General features: G+C 32.8%; 1 protein-coding gene across 1 annotated transcript; it reads left to right on the top strand.

The window, feature by feature from the left end:
* Window positions 1–7,884: 7,884 nt before the first annotated feature.
* On the top strand, window positions 7,885–14,587 carry LOC132546727 (degenerin unc-8-like). The gene is made up of 11 exons (XM_060210444.1): window positions 7,885–7,919; window positions 8,204–8,281; window positions 8,411–8,502; window positions 8,791–8,951; window positions 10,056–10,145; window positions 11,111–11,231; window positions 11,981–12,053; window positions 12,242–12,299; window positions 12,781–12,902; window positions 13,109–13,190; window positions 14,443–14,587. Exons 1-11 carry the CDS (start codon window positions 7,885–7,887, stop codon window positions 14,578–14,580), a joined length of 1,050 nt encoding a protein of 349 aa, XP_060066427.1. The 3' UTR covers window positions 14,581–14,587.
* The last annotated feature ends 1,918 nt before the right edge of the window (window positions 14,588–16,505 follow it).

The raw sequence follows: 16,505 nt of genomic DNA, 5'->3' as shown, positions 1-16,505 counted from the left end.
AAAGGAAGAAAAATATATATAGACAAGAGTTCTTGAGGGCAAGTCCATTTTAATAGCTTATTTGATCTTTCATTATGACAATTGGTAGCTTACAACAAACTCTTCGTTTAGATATTGGATGGACTGAAGTCAGTTTAAAATTAAGTATTACAATAGTAGTACCCTAATAAGTAAAATGACATGAGTATTTGATATAACAAAGATGTATGGTTACGTTACCAAGGCACGCAGCTCCGTGTCACATTGCAGACGTGTTTTTCTCTGTCTTGCTGCCTCGTCATCAAAGAGAACTATTGAGATATCAAATGTTAGTTTACCTCACACACCCTTCCTAAAATCAAGTCTCTTTGTACTTTTTTCCATAGTTTTTACATATCTTGTCCTTACTCTATCAAATTTCACCTCAATTACAGGTTTGAATATTTTCTTTTTCTACCAATAATATTTATTGTTGATATATATGTATGCTGACGGTAGTTTTACACCAATATATAAGTTTGATTAAAAGTTGCTGCATTAATAATTAACAATACTTAATGGAAATAAGGGGGAAAACAATATCCTATTCATCATATAAAAAGAAACTGCAAAATTTAAATGAAGATATCTTAAAGAAAACTATACAAGATTTGGAAGAGCAAGAGCAGGTAGATTCTGAGGAGTTAGAAACTAAGAAAAAGGAATTGGAAAATATTAGAGTTAGTAAAGTTAAACGTAGCGTTATTAGATCCAGAGTTAGATGGCAAGAAGAAGGAGAAAAACCAACTAAGTATTTTTTGAATTTAGAAAATAGGAATTTTGTCTCCAAGATCATACCAAAACTAGAAAAAGAGCATAGTATTATAACAAAACAAGATGAGATATTGGAAGAAATACGTGTTATTATGAAAAATTATATGATGATAGTAGTTCAGAAATAGAGGATATAGACTTATCAGAATTTTTATACTCATCGGTTGTTCCAAAACTAGATAAAAAGGAGGCAGAAGACTTAGAAGGATTAGTTACTCTAGACGAGGCAGCAAGAACATTAAAACACATGAAGAACAATAAAAGTCCTGGTAGTGATGGATATACTGTTGAGTTTTTAAAATGTTTTTGGAAGCAGATTGGTGTTTTTATTGTTAGATCTATAAATTGTGGATACAAAAAAGGTTTACTTTCCGTTACTCAAAGACAAGACTAGACAGTTTTTAAAAAATTGGAGACCAATTACTCTATTAAATATTAGTTATAAAATTGCTTCAGCCTGTATAGCAAGTAGGATAAAAGCAGTTCTAGATAAGTTAATATGTGAAGATCAAACAGGGTTTCTTTCAGGTCGGTACATAGGGGAGAATACTAGGCTTGTATATGATCTAATGCAGTTTGCTGATGATATGAATATTCCAGGAATGTTATTAATGTAAGACTTTGAAAAAGCCTTTGATTCTGTGTCTTGGAAATTTGTTGATAAAGTTTTTGATTATTTTAATTTTGGTCCAGAGGTTCGTAATTGGGTTAAGTTATTTCATACTAATGTTTCAGCTGCTGTTAATCAGGGTGGTAACCTGTCAAATTTTATAGATATTAAACGAGGTTGTCGTCAAGGCGATCCGATCGCCCCTTACATCTTTCTTCTTTGTGTTGAAGTTCTAGGAATCAGATTTAGAAACAATAAAAAGATCAAGGGTATAGAAGTGAGTAATTGTCAAATCCTAATAACACAATATGCAGATGACACCTCATTAATACTTGATGGCTCTGAATTATCATTGAAGGAATCTATTGTTAAGTTGAATAAATTTGCAAGAATATTAGGTTTAAAACTTAACATTGATAAGACACAAGTTGTGTGGATAGGAAGTAAAAGTTACATTAGTGATACTTTTTTACCTGAATTAAATTTACAGTGGGGAAGGGTTAGATTTACTTTACTTGGAATAGAATTTAGTGTAAATCTGCATGAAATTCCTAAGTTGAACTTTGATAAAAAAAACTAATTAAACTTAAAACACTAATTAAAACCTGGGCTAGAATGTGTCTCACACCTATTGGGAAAATAACTGTTATCAAATCTTTTCTATTATCTCAGTTCAATCATTTATTTATTTCTATACCTAACCCAGATGAACACTTGCTGCAAATCTTAACTCAATGCTTTACAATTTTTTGTGGAATGGAAAGGTTGACAAAATTAAAAGGGATGTCATGACGCAGAACTATTATGAAGGAGGTCTAAAAATGTACGTCTGTTTATTGACTCACTAAAACTTAATTGGATACGAAGGCTCTATCAGAAATCATCTAAGTGGCAACTCATTTTCAAAACATTCTTTGATCTGCATAAATTTTCTACATGTGGGACAGGATTTCTTCAAGATTGTGAAAAAAAATTGTAAAAACAAATTTTGGAAAGATGTATTAAGAGCATGGGTAAAGTTTAATAATTCTAATGAAGTAAAGAAAATAAGTGAAAAGTATGTTTTGAAAATGTCGCTTTGGTACAATAGAAACTTTACTATTGGAAAAAAGTAATTTTCTCTAAGGCCTGGTTTAATAGTGGGTTAAGTATTGTTAATGATTTAGTTAAAGACCCAGACTCTCTCACATTTTACTCCTTTGAAGAGTTTACTGAGATTTATAGAGTTAATGCAAATTTTCTTGAATATCAGGGTGTTATTTCAGCAATTAGATCATATTTAAGGAAATCAAATATTTGTTTTAATCAACAGTCACTTGTTCTTCCATTAATTCCAGCTAATATTACATTTTTTATAAACAGGACTAAGGGATGTAGGGACATGTATAATCTTCTTGTTAAAAAATCTATTGTTTCTTCAGGTAGAAGTAAATGGGAAAAGACATTTGAAGATGATGAATTGCAATGGGTTGAAATATTCAGTACACCTTTCAAAGTAACAAGACATACAAAACTGCAATGGTTTCAATATAGGGTATTACAACACATTCTAACAACAAATACTTTTTTGTTTAAATTAGGTCTTGTTAATAGTCCATTTTGTAATCTCTGCAATTTACAACGAGAAACAAATATTCATGTTTTATGGGAGTGCCTTGAAAGCCAGAAATTTTTGCAAAGTTTAGAAACACTTTTTGATGCCCTTCTGATCCCATTCTCTTTTAATAAACAAAGTTTTAGTTTTGGTATATTTGCAAACAATGGGAGAGAAACGGGAAATAAGACGGATAATGTCATTCTAATTTTGATTAAATTTTACATAAACAAAACAAGGTGCGAACATAAGATATTAAACCTTGTTGCCTTCATTAATTTGATTAAGAATTATTTTATTTGCCAAAAATACATTGCTAATATTCAAGGGGAACAATATAAACAGAAATTTGAGATTGAATGGAGAAAATAGAAAAAACTCCTTGATTGTGATTTTTCCTGAACTTTGTACATTATACAACCTTATTACCTACATGTAGGTTTTAATTAGATTATTTAATTAGTTGATCATACAGCAGTTGTTGGTCTTGTTTTTCCTTCCACTTGTTAATGCATGTACAATGTTTTCATTTGTTCCCATTAGGGTATATTTCCCTTTGAGACCCAAATTCTATTGAGTGCTTGAAGTCTCTAGCCCAGCATCTCTATCCTCCCCCTCTCTCTCTCTCTCTCTCTCTCTCTCTCTCTCTCTCTCTCTCTCTCTCTCTCTCTCTCTCTCTCTCTCTCTCTCTCTCTCTCTCTCTCTCTCTCTCTCCCCTGTCTTTCTAATATCGTACATGTGGCCCTGTTACTCTGTGCTTGCCTTTCTTATATTTTTTTTATCTTTTTCTCTTTCCAATCTTTGTTTCTGTGTATTTTTTTGATCGTGTGTATGTGTGTGGGTGTACATGTATGTGTGGTAAAAGTATGCGAGTGTGTATGAATGTATGTAAACAAATACATTTATAATTGATGATGATGATGATGATGATGATGATAAATGGATGATAATTATAATTATGATTATATTGATAATAATGATGATAGAAAGAATGATGTTGTCTGTCTGATGTGATGATGATGATGATGATGATGATGAATGGATGACGATTATTATTATCATTATAATGATGGCAATTATGATAATAAGAATGATGATGATGATGGTAATGAGGGATGATGATCATGTTGATGATGATGATTGTAATGATAATGGTAATGATGGTTATTGATGATGATGATGATGATGATGATGATTGATGATGATGTTGATGTTGATGATGATGATGATGATGATGTTGATGATGATGATGATGATGATGGTGATGATGATGATGATGATTGGATGATAGGATGATAGTTATAATTATGATTATATTGATCCTAATGATGCTATTAAGAATGATGATGATGATGATGATGATGATGATGATGATGATGATGATGATGATGATGATGATGATGAATGGATGATGATTATTATTATCATTATAATGATGGCAATTATGATAATAAGAATGATGATGATGATGGTAATGAGGGATGATGATCATGTTGATGATGATGATTGTAAACAAAAATACATTTATAATTGATGATGATGATGATGATGATGATGATGATGATGATGATGATGATGATGATGAAAGGATGATAGTTATAATTATGATTATATTGATCCTAATGATGCTATTAAGAATGATGATGATGATGATGATGATGATGATGATGATGATGATGATGATGATGATGATGATGATGATGATGAAGCTAGACAATGATGGTAATGTTGAATGATGATGATGATGATGATGATGATGATGATGATGATGATGATGATGATGATGATGATGAATGGATGATAATTATCATGATCATGGTAGTGATGATGATGATGATGATGATGATGATGATGATGATGATGATGATGATGATGATGATGATGATGATTACTGTGGTGATGATGATGATGTGTGTAAAGATGCGTGTATGTTTCTGTTTATTTGTCAACACATGTTGAAAAATGTTTTGAAAAATAAAACAAATAAAAAAAAAAAAATAATAACTAACAATACTATGTATCTAATGTTGATTTAATGATTACATTGCATTTAAATTTCTTTATATAATGGTATCCATTTAAATAACGATTTGTTGTAACAAACCTTCTCGTGGTATAAACCATTCTTGTTGTCCATTATAGATTGGTCAAGCACAAAGAAAATTTGATTATGGAACATTGAGAGGCTGACGATACAGCATATTTTCACAAATTTTTCCACTCCACTTTAACATAAAAAGTCTTATTCTGTAATGGATAAGAATAAACATTCTCACGAATCACCGGACTACCTAGGATCCCATATTAACCTAATTGTATTGTATACAGAATACCGAATGACTTCAGCATCATAAAACATTTTTTGTCGTGTGACTTTTCAACATCACTCTAAATAGCAAATACTATGAACATCAACGAAGAGAAACTAATGCTGAATACATGTACAATTCAGGCAAACATAAACGTAAACTGTGTGATATTTTGTTACTCAATAATTCAATCAACGATTATGATATTCTCATTTTAAACACTATTTTAAACAACGAAATCATCTTGATTTTTAAAACCGTTTTTGGTAAATATTAGAAAAAGTCTTTACGTTCAGCAGAAGGGACTCAACTCCTATCGAACAGAATGAAGACATGCAGGTGTACGGACCTGAAAAGACACTTTGCTGTGCATTTGAATTGAACGAATGCTTATGTCATCTTAGAATTAGGTCATTGACCCTTTTTAGCAAACTACAATAAAACTGTGAAAAATGTATATTGATGGGCAACGTATTTTAGAAGGCAAATCAACTTTGATATTGTGTGATGTTTTTTGTTTGCCGTTCGTTTTTAAATTGTATATTTCCACACAAACAACCAGTATCAATTTTCTTGTATTTGCTGGTAGTTACATTACTTTATGTCGTGTGACATCCTGCCATATGCAACCCAGGGCACTGACATAAAGTGACTTGCCCAAAGATCTTATACTTAAGGCTATCCGTGAACTTAGATACCCTAGATACTTAGAACACAAAGCTTCCAGGTCAAAACAAAAGTCGATTGAATGAAAATAATTATAGATAAAAAGTGATTGTGAACTGTTTCTTCCAGAGGTTATAACCATGCGAAGTTAAATGAATGTAACTGATTTTATGGTACAGTATCATGTACATGTCCCCATGTACAATTAATATATTTCTTAAACCAAATTAGTGCGCACCAATAAAACTTTATTATATACATATTACATACCTTTATTATATGGCCCTTATTCCACCAGGCGTTTTTCAGAGAAAAAAATCCAAAGTGTTTTCAAAACATTTATAAAATCAATACAAATGCCTGTATTTGAATGACATTAGTTGGATCTGGGCTCTTTCTTTTATCTGTCGGGGAAACGATCATGGTAGAATAGTAAAAAATGCTTTCATTCAAGGATCAACCCAAGGCATAAGTCAAGGTACACGAAGCTATTTCTGACCTCTTATGTATGATAAGATTTGAATATAGGAAATATGAATATCTGACCTCTTGTAATGATCCGTTTTTTCGCTGTCCTTCAACGAATTAAATGAACTATTTAATCTCCAGTATGAACGCCATTGAGATAGTCTATCTGCTTATCTGATATACACTTGTCACATTAATAATCACTGGAAATCAAAAATGGAATACTTATTTTATATTCCAAACAGAATGTTATAGCGTATGAAGAGTGACTGAACTATAGAAATGGAGGAAGTTGGTGAACCTGATGTAGTATGTAAAACGTTAATCTTCGTTTGATTCTGCTTTTTTAAGACCTTATGATACTTTGTTTAATATCATAAGACATGTAATTCGTGAATATTACATTATTATGGATTTATAATATCTCATTGCAATTTAATTGTAATTGTAATCAATATCATAACCTAATAAATATCGATTTTGTATCCTTTAAATACACTTAAAATTCGCATCAGTCAGTATGTTTATGTGTAAATTTAATTATCATACATTGCATCTTTATGAATTATTATCAACAACATTTTGATTAGGATCCTGTCAATGAGAAAGCTATGGAGAGACAGAAGGTAAGGTTGAAAGAGGTTCTGAGAGAGCTGGCCATGATGACCACGGTCCATGGAGTAGCACACATTGTTAGTGCCACACAGACATATAAGAAGGTTCTATGGATAAGTCTGTGGCTGTTGACGTTTGGAGCCCTTTGTTTACAGATCTTCAAATTATCAACTTATTTTGTTTCACTACCAAAACAAACATCGATCGATTTGAAATTTGGAGCTTTGAAGTATCCGGCCATTTCTTTTTGTAACATCAATCCTGTGAAAAAGACGCAACTAGGAAATCTGTCTGACAAAGCTCTGGAATACTTGTTGGTATATTCAGAAATGGAGGTAAACCATTTTGTCAATTTTATTAAATCTAGTAATACCAACGAGATATTCAAACCGCATATGCCTTGCAGCATTCTTTAATAGGTGTCAAACGTACCACAATAGGAACAGTATATATGCCTATCTTGATTGCAGTATGGTCTTATAGATGTTAAACATACTACAGTCAGAATTGTTTGTTTATTGAAATATTTGGTAAGGGTTGACAATAAAATTAATGAAAGAGATATGCATTTTGGATAATAAATTGAACGGAGTTGAACTTTAAAAACATGTAGTCGACTTTATTACTTTGTTGGTCTTTTGTTTTCATTTTTCTATATACAGTTCTTCGATACTTCGATGAAAGAATCAACAACAGCACGCCGGTCGATGATTGTTAATAAAAGTAATCCATACTTTCATTTCCTGGAAAGGTTTGAGAAATATGGCGTTGCTCAGAAAGAATGGGATCTCACTGAGAGCATTCCAAACAACGCATTCCTGTTCAGAAATATGGTTGTCGCTCAGTCCATGAACGAGATTACTGAGTAGGTTTACAAAACTGTTAAGACAGTTAGCATATTAAGTACATATTTTTTATTGTCTGTTACAACTTACATCGGAAAGAATGTGGCGCCGAGTGTTCATTAACACATTAAGATAAGCTCCGAGTGCATTCTGTTCATTTTGAATCAATTTCGAATTGAGAAAACAACTTGAACTCCAGGATGATTAATTTCATGTAAACATCGGGTCATCAAACCATGACTTTTTCTATTACTTCCGGAATACTACTTCCGATGACATAAGATTGATCTGTGTTTTCCAGAAGTGAAATGTTAAGAGTCGGACATACCATTGACGACATGCTGCTTCATTGCTCCATCAACTCAAGACGTTGTAATTCGAGGTAATGCTGCTAAAACAATTTATGCCAAGAGAGAACATGTAGATCATATAGGGTCTGAAAGTTTTAACGTGCACATTGCATAATATGGTTTTTACTAATTAGTTATATTGAGGCATAATATATTTCCAGTGACTTTGTGCATTTCAAGAGCAGCCAGTTTGGAAACTGTTACACAATGCAGTCCAATAGGTTTGTTGCCACTGTACCAGGGCCAGCCTATGGTTAGTAAATGTTTTATTGATTTAGAATTTTTTGCAGATTTCTCTGAAAAACGCTTCTTTGGATTTTGTTTTACGAAATCACGAAAATACAACGAGTGCTTATTTACATTACATCACGTGACGTTGGTTATATGAAACACATGTAAACATCTTTTTGTGGGTCATTTCATTATGAACACTTTCTTTGACACGCAATTTTGGAATATTTCTATTCATATTCGTGGTCCTACCGCAAATACTTATAGACAATGCAGTATAAATTATTATTATTTTTAATGTTATCATAAGGTCTGACACTGATGTTGAACCTAGACAGTAATGAATACATCAGTCCGTACAGCAGTGGTTATGGACTGAAGCTGTTGGTACATGAGCAGGGGACATATCCATTTATAGAAGAACAAGGAGTGACCTTAGCACCTGACTGGACATTCATCAGTCTTAAGCAGGTACAATATTGTATTGAAAAAATCCAATGTCTTACTGCTGAGCGTCTGGATTTGTTGTCAGATTAGATATTCATGATAACTATTATGTGGTCACTCATTTACGTTTATATCATCATGCTTAGCCAGTAAGAAACATACATACACACAAACTGCTCTGCTATGTTTTTTGCTGATAAAATAACAAACACTTGTATTGTCGAAAATGAGCATTTATTCAAATGCAAGTTGTAGGATCAAACAGGTGTGTAACATTCAGTCATATATAACAAGATAATGAATACATCAAGCAAAAAAGATGGGAATTGTTTCACAAAAATGCAAAACCTTAATATAACCGTAAATATACAAGAAAAAAGATGGTAGCCAGTATGAACTTAACGTAAACATACAATGTACATCAATGGAGGAATCAATAAGATAGGGAGGAGGTGGGTCAAAAATATCTGGTCCACCAAAATTTTTCTGTGCACGAATTTTTTTCAATAGTCACTTGATCACATAAACCAAAACATCACGTGACTTCCCCTTACTGTGGCGATAGTAGTAAACAGAGGGAGTGTAAGCGTGATCCGGACAAGAATGTATAATATTCTGACAGAAAATTGATAACATGCTAATATATTCAGATGAATATATAATAACTAATCAGATAATATAGATTACTTTATGCCTTGCATAAATACAATTATTATACCATCGCATAGAAATGTCATGACCTGGCACGATAGCATTACATCATAATGTTACGTAATTCTGACTGTGAAATCTCGAACGCCATATACGGACTGCATCCCCAACCCCACCCCCAGGCATTTATTACTAGAAACTTTGTCATATCCCTCGCAAGTACTTTACCTCACGATACTTCAGAGGTGTGAAACGGATGCAACATTTCTTTGAACTTCGTGTCCCGAATGGGAGAGATTCGATGATCAGCATTTTAGATCATTCCCGTTTTGTAGTCTGGAGTCCTCTCAAAAACTTAGGTCATGATATGAAAGCATGGAAAAAATGTATTTACCAAAACGGTGATACACAAAGGATATTTAATGTATACACATACTTCTTTTGTCAAATTAATCAAGAAAGAGATTTTCTTTACAGAAAAAGATAAAACGACGGGAGTATCCACAAGGAAATTGTGGCAAGTACCTAGAATACAAGACCAAGTATGGAATAGAGTACAGCAGAATGGTATGTTACTATAGCAAAACTATAACAAAAACGTATCATATATCAGCATGTATAGATTCAAATGTCAATTGCGTTTATTGTAAGTTTTACTATTATAATCGAATGTCAGTAAAAGAACCTTCAAAATATTCTTGTTGATATAACGTATAACTGCCTTGTTGCATGACTGCCATCTCACGTGAGCAATTAGCCTTGTCATTATACGAAATGGATCGGACTGTACGTGAAAACCTTAGTTCTTTCTATACATGGCAATATTCCGAAGTTGTTGTAAGGTATACAGATCTAGACCATCGATTACTTTATATCAGACGTGTTCAATATTTAATGGCGGTGTTAAAATTAAAAACAATATTTCACAACATCCATCTCGTTTTTACATCTCGGCATAGGTGTATTAATTGTTATATAAATACAAATACCGTTTTTTTACAATCAATGTAATAGTGCGTTTCTTTCCCTGACAAGTGCAAACGGGAAACAGTATATCGCGATATAAAACAAGTGGAAAAAAAGAAAAAAAAACATTGCAAATTTCTCTACACAAATATTCCATCTTCTATTTGCTTGAAAGTTGGGTTTTCAAAATGTTTAGCAGTTCCTGTCTCTATGTGATCTGTAAAGAAAAGAAATTTCTTATTCATTATGCGATCCAGGCTATGAGCAATGCAGTTTTGGGAACAAGTTAACGAATCAGTCTGAAAGTCTCGATACAGGTGTGTCGATTAACACAGTTTACTTGTCCTACTTAACGTTCAACATTATATTGGTGTTACGACTGGTTCATCCGTTCTCTGTATAATGATTTGGTGTTTTTCTTAAATCGCCGTTAGATCATATAAGCATAGTTACAGTTATGTTACAGTATTATATACACTTTACAATCTTTGACAATGTGAAAAGAACAAAAAAACAAATACACTTATTTAATGTGCAATATTAACACGATTTCCATTCCTTTTCAGGCGTGTGAGCAAATTTGTCTTATCACGCTAACCAAAGATATATGTGGCTGTGTAACAGGATTCGTGTCTATTGACAAATCTATTGTCACCAACTCCACAGCAACGTGTAAAGAGAATTATGGTAATGATATCCATATAAACAAATACTAGTAGAGAAAACCCACAGCTGGGTGGGTTAACATCCTGATAGTATCCTATCAAATAGAAACTAGGATACAAAATAAGGATTGTTCAAATATTGGAGAACAAAAAAGTCTTGTTTATTCCAAACTGACTTTATACTCACATGCCTTTCTGAACATGTCGAACTTAGATATCAGTGCCCTTTCATCCATGGTCTGTCCGTTCGTTCGTCAGTTGTATACCCCCTCCAAAAGTACTGGAGTCAGTCTATTTGTCAGTCCGTCCGTCCGCCCAATTTTGTTTCAAAACTAAACAAAAAGACTTTCTCGTTGAAACTGATACTACTAGTTTAAAAACAATGTTGTAATCATGTTGATTCATTTTGAGGATCACAGACGTGAAATAATTGTTTTAAAGTCTTCAAAGTATTTACTACAAGACATATCAGTCGGAGAAACAGAATTTATCAATAATGATAAATTAATATTCAGTATAATAATCGAGTATTTAAAAGACTACTAAGGGCAGCATTTAAGCCAGTAAACGTGTTTGGAAGGACCAAACCTGTCAATTTATACAGACTGAAAAGGTTAAAAACTCTCAGTATCTGAAAGTGACACAGTAAAAGCTAGTCTCGTGAACAAAGCCATGTGAATAATTTTCGATTTTGGTGGTATTAATTTCATTATTAATTGTTTTTCGGGCAAGAGATTTTTATCTTGGTTATATATAAATGTTTATTTGTAGTTATATGCTCGTTAATGGTACTGGAAGCTCAAGTGAGGGGAAGCTTACCATGTCCATGCACAAATCCATGCAGGTAAGATTACTCCAATGAGTATTATTTTCAAAGCATGAGGTGATACTCTCTATTATAGTATAATATGGATATAATATTCCGATGTTTATTCGTACCAATCTGACACCACAAAAAAGTGTGACTTGCATGTAATACAGAAAACTCCACTAGCAGTAAATGATTTACTTCGTTTCAAAATCTGTTGACAGCGAGCTCCACTTCTCCACCACTGTGTCAAGTCTTAGCTGGCCACATGAAGAGTACTTGGTAAGGCTTTCTGACAATCAAATGCTCGTTATTGACCTTGGATGTTAACTCAGTAAAACTGAAACTTACATCAAAATCATGTAAATTTCCTTTTTAATTCAATAGCGAACAGTCGTGTTCATTATTTTGCATAATCTATTTCAGTTAGATATATTGCATTTCAATGAAGGTTATACGTGTGTATGTCTTTTTCTCTTATCTTCCATTTGTTGAATGCTCACGAAAAAAATAAAAAATCTCACACTATCATTTCAGTCATTTTCCATTTCTCATATTGGCAGACATTTTCTGTTTGAGAAGGGTAATGAAAGGTAATATTAATCTTAATCTATGCAATTCATCAAAAGAATATCCAGGTTTGTTATCTTGGAAAAGTAAAAACTCCACATGTATGAATTTTTGCATTGCATATTGCTGGTTGATTTATAAATGCGAGCATCGTGGAGTTTATATAGTTGAAATGTGTTTGTTTGTTATTCAGAAACGTGAATTGATACCTCTGATGTGCATGAAGGGTCGGGATTTGAAAATCAAGGAAGCAACAGGTTACAACTGCAGTGAAATTCGAGCATCCAATGGCGACTTACCGCTTAACATGAACAAGTAAGAGCTTTACAAATGTTGACTTCCTTTATGTTTTCTAGCTTATCTCAAACAATTTACAGAAGTCAGTCGGGATCTTTACATGAAACAGAGGGAGTTTTAGTGACTTATTCTGTTAGCGTGTAGAAAGGTGTAACCTAGTTTCTCTTTCTTAACATTTAAGTAACACACTAATACTAGATACTGTCTTTTGTTTACATTTACAGACTTCTGGGCAACTTCTTGAAACTAGACTTGTACTTCAAGGAATTGAGCTATGAGCATATTGAAGAGTTATCTGCATATGATGTAAGTATGATAAAGTCAGTATCAATGAAACTAACATTGCTCTCTAATTTTGTGTATTAAACTATTTCTGCCACCGATTATGGTAGCGAACCCGTGCGTCTCTCTTCCCTTTTCCACATCTTCGGTTTATTCCTATTTCGAAATATGACTTCGTATTCATGCTGCTGAACGTAGAACAAATAGCAAGGCCTCGATCTGTTTCAGTCAGAGGATAGAACTAATAATGTTGAGTGTTTGGTTTTAAACACTCAGGCGAAAATCAGCGGTGGTCACAGTTGCTGTTATCACAATACCTGAAGTGAACGTATCATGTATAATGCTATGTTACAACTTAATTACTGTTTAGAATTGTAATTTTAGAAAGATTATAAATTAATTATTGTAATTTAAATTCGCAAAAGTTCAATAGCCGTCAACGTCGAAATTTCATTCAAATTTTAAAGGTCAGTTTCAATTAATGAAGCATCTGAAAAATAAGCTGCTATTATGAAATGAACTGTGCCTCAAAGCAGCTTAGGTTTTAAGTGTTTACATTTTTTTAATTGATGAATGTTGCTTATGTACACGAAAGTGATGTGCCGTTTTTATGTAGATTTTCATAGTTTATCTACAGGGTATCACTATACTGTCGCTGCCATATTGGTTAATTACTGTAGAACTCTGGTAGAATTAAAATTCTATTTTTGCTCACGTAAGTGTCATAGATTATTATATAACTACACAAAATATTAGATCATACCATTTCTATTAAGTATAAATCACACGTTTGGTACGAACTTGTGGTTTATAAACGGTTGTTTTAATCACATTTTCAGTTTGTTCAGTCTGCGCTCCTCCTACGGTAAAACTGTTGACATTTGATGTTTCAACTGGTTTCTATGTACTATCAAGAAATTAATATTTCCGTCGCCTTAAACCAAGCGAGTGAATGAGTAATACTCCACAGTCAATTTTGTTCTCTTAGTTAAAATAGGACGTTTCAGTTAGTCTGCAGGCAGTTAAATGTCTTCGCTCAGCTTTAACACACCACAAAATCTTTATGAATTACGATTCATAAATTACCATTTACGGAAAACCTTTCGTTGCAGTTTAGTTGTTGCCCTTTTGTTAACAAAGCGAAAACAAAACAACGGCTACAGATTTAAATCAAAGCTATATTATGTGCTATTTTGATGTCGGGAGAATTTTAATTTAGGTGAAGATAAATGATTTATGGGAGGGAAAAATAATCTTCCACAATTTCTTTTTTCAGAGCGTACAGTTTCTGTCCGATATAGGTGGTACGGTTGGACTGTTTGTAGGCGCATCTGTCCTTAGTGGAGTGGAACTGATCCAGCTTCTAGTGGAATGCTGTCGGTATATCTTGTTCAGACTCCGCAACAAGCGATGATTTTTTTATTCTGGTTGTTTTCTTATATTGCATAAAGTTATCATTACGTTATTGCAACAGACGTGATACCTTGCAGATATATTTAATTATTACTTATTATGAGTGTTGTGAGATCATAATCGCCATTTGTACTGACTGATATGTTGACTCCACTTGATATTTTGTATAGGGAATGTTAGGAATTGTAAGGAAATAGTTTGACAGATCAACATCTAATAGTCTAACTGTGATCTGTAACGATATGTGATTCATCATTGTGGAGTTTCTAAACTGAAGGGATGTGGAATTCGTCGAATTACAAACGCATGGAGTCAAAGAATATCAATTTTATAATTCCTAGTTTTAATGTTATGAAAAATGGATCATTACCTACTTGTTGTACGTGATTTCTATTTCATTTCAACAAATCTTATTGACAAAGATGGTACAGTCAATGTGGATTGAGTAACAGGCAAAGCTTATATAAATTCTCTCCACGAAGCCAAAGTTAACAAAGTTTAAGAGTAATGATGTAAATTATATAATTTGAAATGAAAGTGAATTTATAAACACAGAAAGGGAAAAAAACCAAGGAAAAATCAAATCAAGGGATATAACTCTCACACATCTCGCATACAATATGCACAATATATATATATACCTACAGTTGTATACACTTACAATAACACATATTAATGATAGATTTTATATCAAATAGATTGACAGGTTGGCATTTCTATCTTAGGGCTTCGACAGTGGAACGGAGGAACAAGATGGTGTAAGGCGCCGATGCGTTATTGATGAGAGATATAAGAAAGTCTTTACGGAAGAGCGTTGTTTCATTAATTCAGAAGAATGTTGCACCCAATTCACATGTTAGTATTTTCTTGTTTTTTGAACGCGTTATCATTTAAATAAGGAAAGCGAGATGTGCGGAGTATATCTTGTGTAAAAGAGTATCAGCGCAGTTCCGGTGATATGATAATCACAATCACACTTTTAAAGTACCAGACTTTATGAAATCTTCGTACGGATGATTCAGTGTTATTTCATGTACAATTTCTTTATCGGCTTAACGGAGATGGGACCGCCAATTGGCATTTGGAATTACAATGTTTAGCATATTGTCCACTGGTAAGGATGTTATTGTCCGGTGTCGGGTAATCGCTGATATGATTCTGGAGGGATTTACAAAACCGTCATATTTCACCTTTCTGGTTAGATTTGATCTGTCAACCACTAAATTTACGAGATATTCAGGCGTGGAAATGGCTTTGGATTCTAATGATATCCCATAAAATCCTATCGATTTTTTGTAACATTGAGTATTTCTTTTTATTCTGCACCTCCACATATAATTTTGCTGTATTCTTAAATATTTCATTTTAAGCGATTTTATTTCTAAAAACAAGTAAATTAACGAAAATTCATGAAATTGTTTTTACATCAATTGATATTTCGAACTATATTTCCGCGCAGCATGATCATTTTGACATGCATCATCGGGCACAATTCAGCGTAACGTCAACGTCAGGTAAAGAAAGATAAAATAGACCTAACGAACTGTTCAAGTTTCGATAGTCTGAATTCTCAGTAAGCGTAGTCTGTCTTTACCGTCGGCAAAATACAGCTTATATCTGAAGACACTGGTGATGGATTCTCTATATACTATTTACATAAATTAAGGAGAACATACAAGAATAGGCCTATATGGTGACGTGTTACATCTAACCAATCAACGCGGCTTCCATTTACATTTGTGATGTCGTTACAGTGAATCGTTAAGCTCCCTCTACGCTAGCAACATTGAGAATAAATATAACAGAAATACAATGGATGGAACATGTTGTAGAATAATTAATGCTTCATTTTAATAAATGTATTAATTTTTGAGTATTTTTGAAATTTTATCTTGATATTTTCTTGGATAAATAAAGTCGGTTTTT

This window comes from Ylistrum balloti, unplaced genomic scaffold, assembly GCF_031769215.1.
Source record: "Ylistrum balloti isolate Yb309-2 unplaced genomic scaffold, AGI_CSIRO_Ybal_v1 Utg369908, whole genome shotgun sequence".
NCBI classification, from domain to species: Eukaryota; Metazoa; Mollusca; class Bivalvia; order Pectinida; family Pectinidae; genus Ylistrum; species Ylistrum balloti.
The sequence above is the reverse complement of the archived record's forward strand: the minus strand, read 5'-3'. Positions and strand labels throughout refer to the sequence as shown.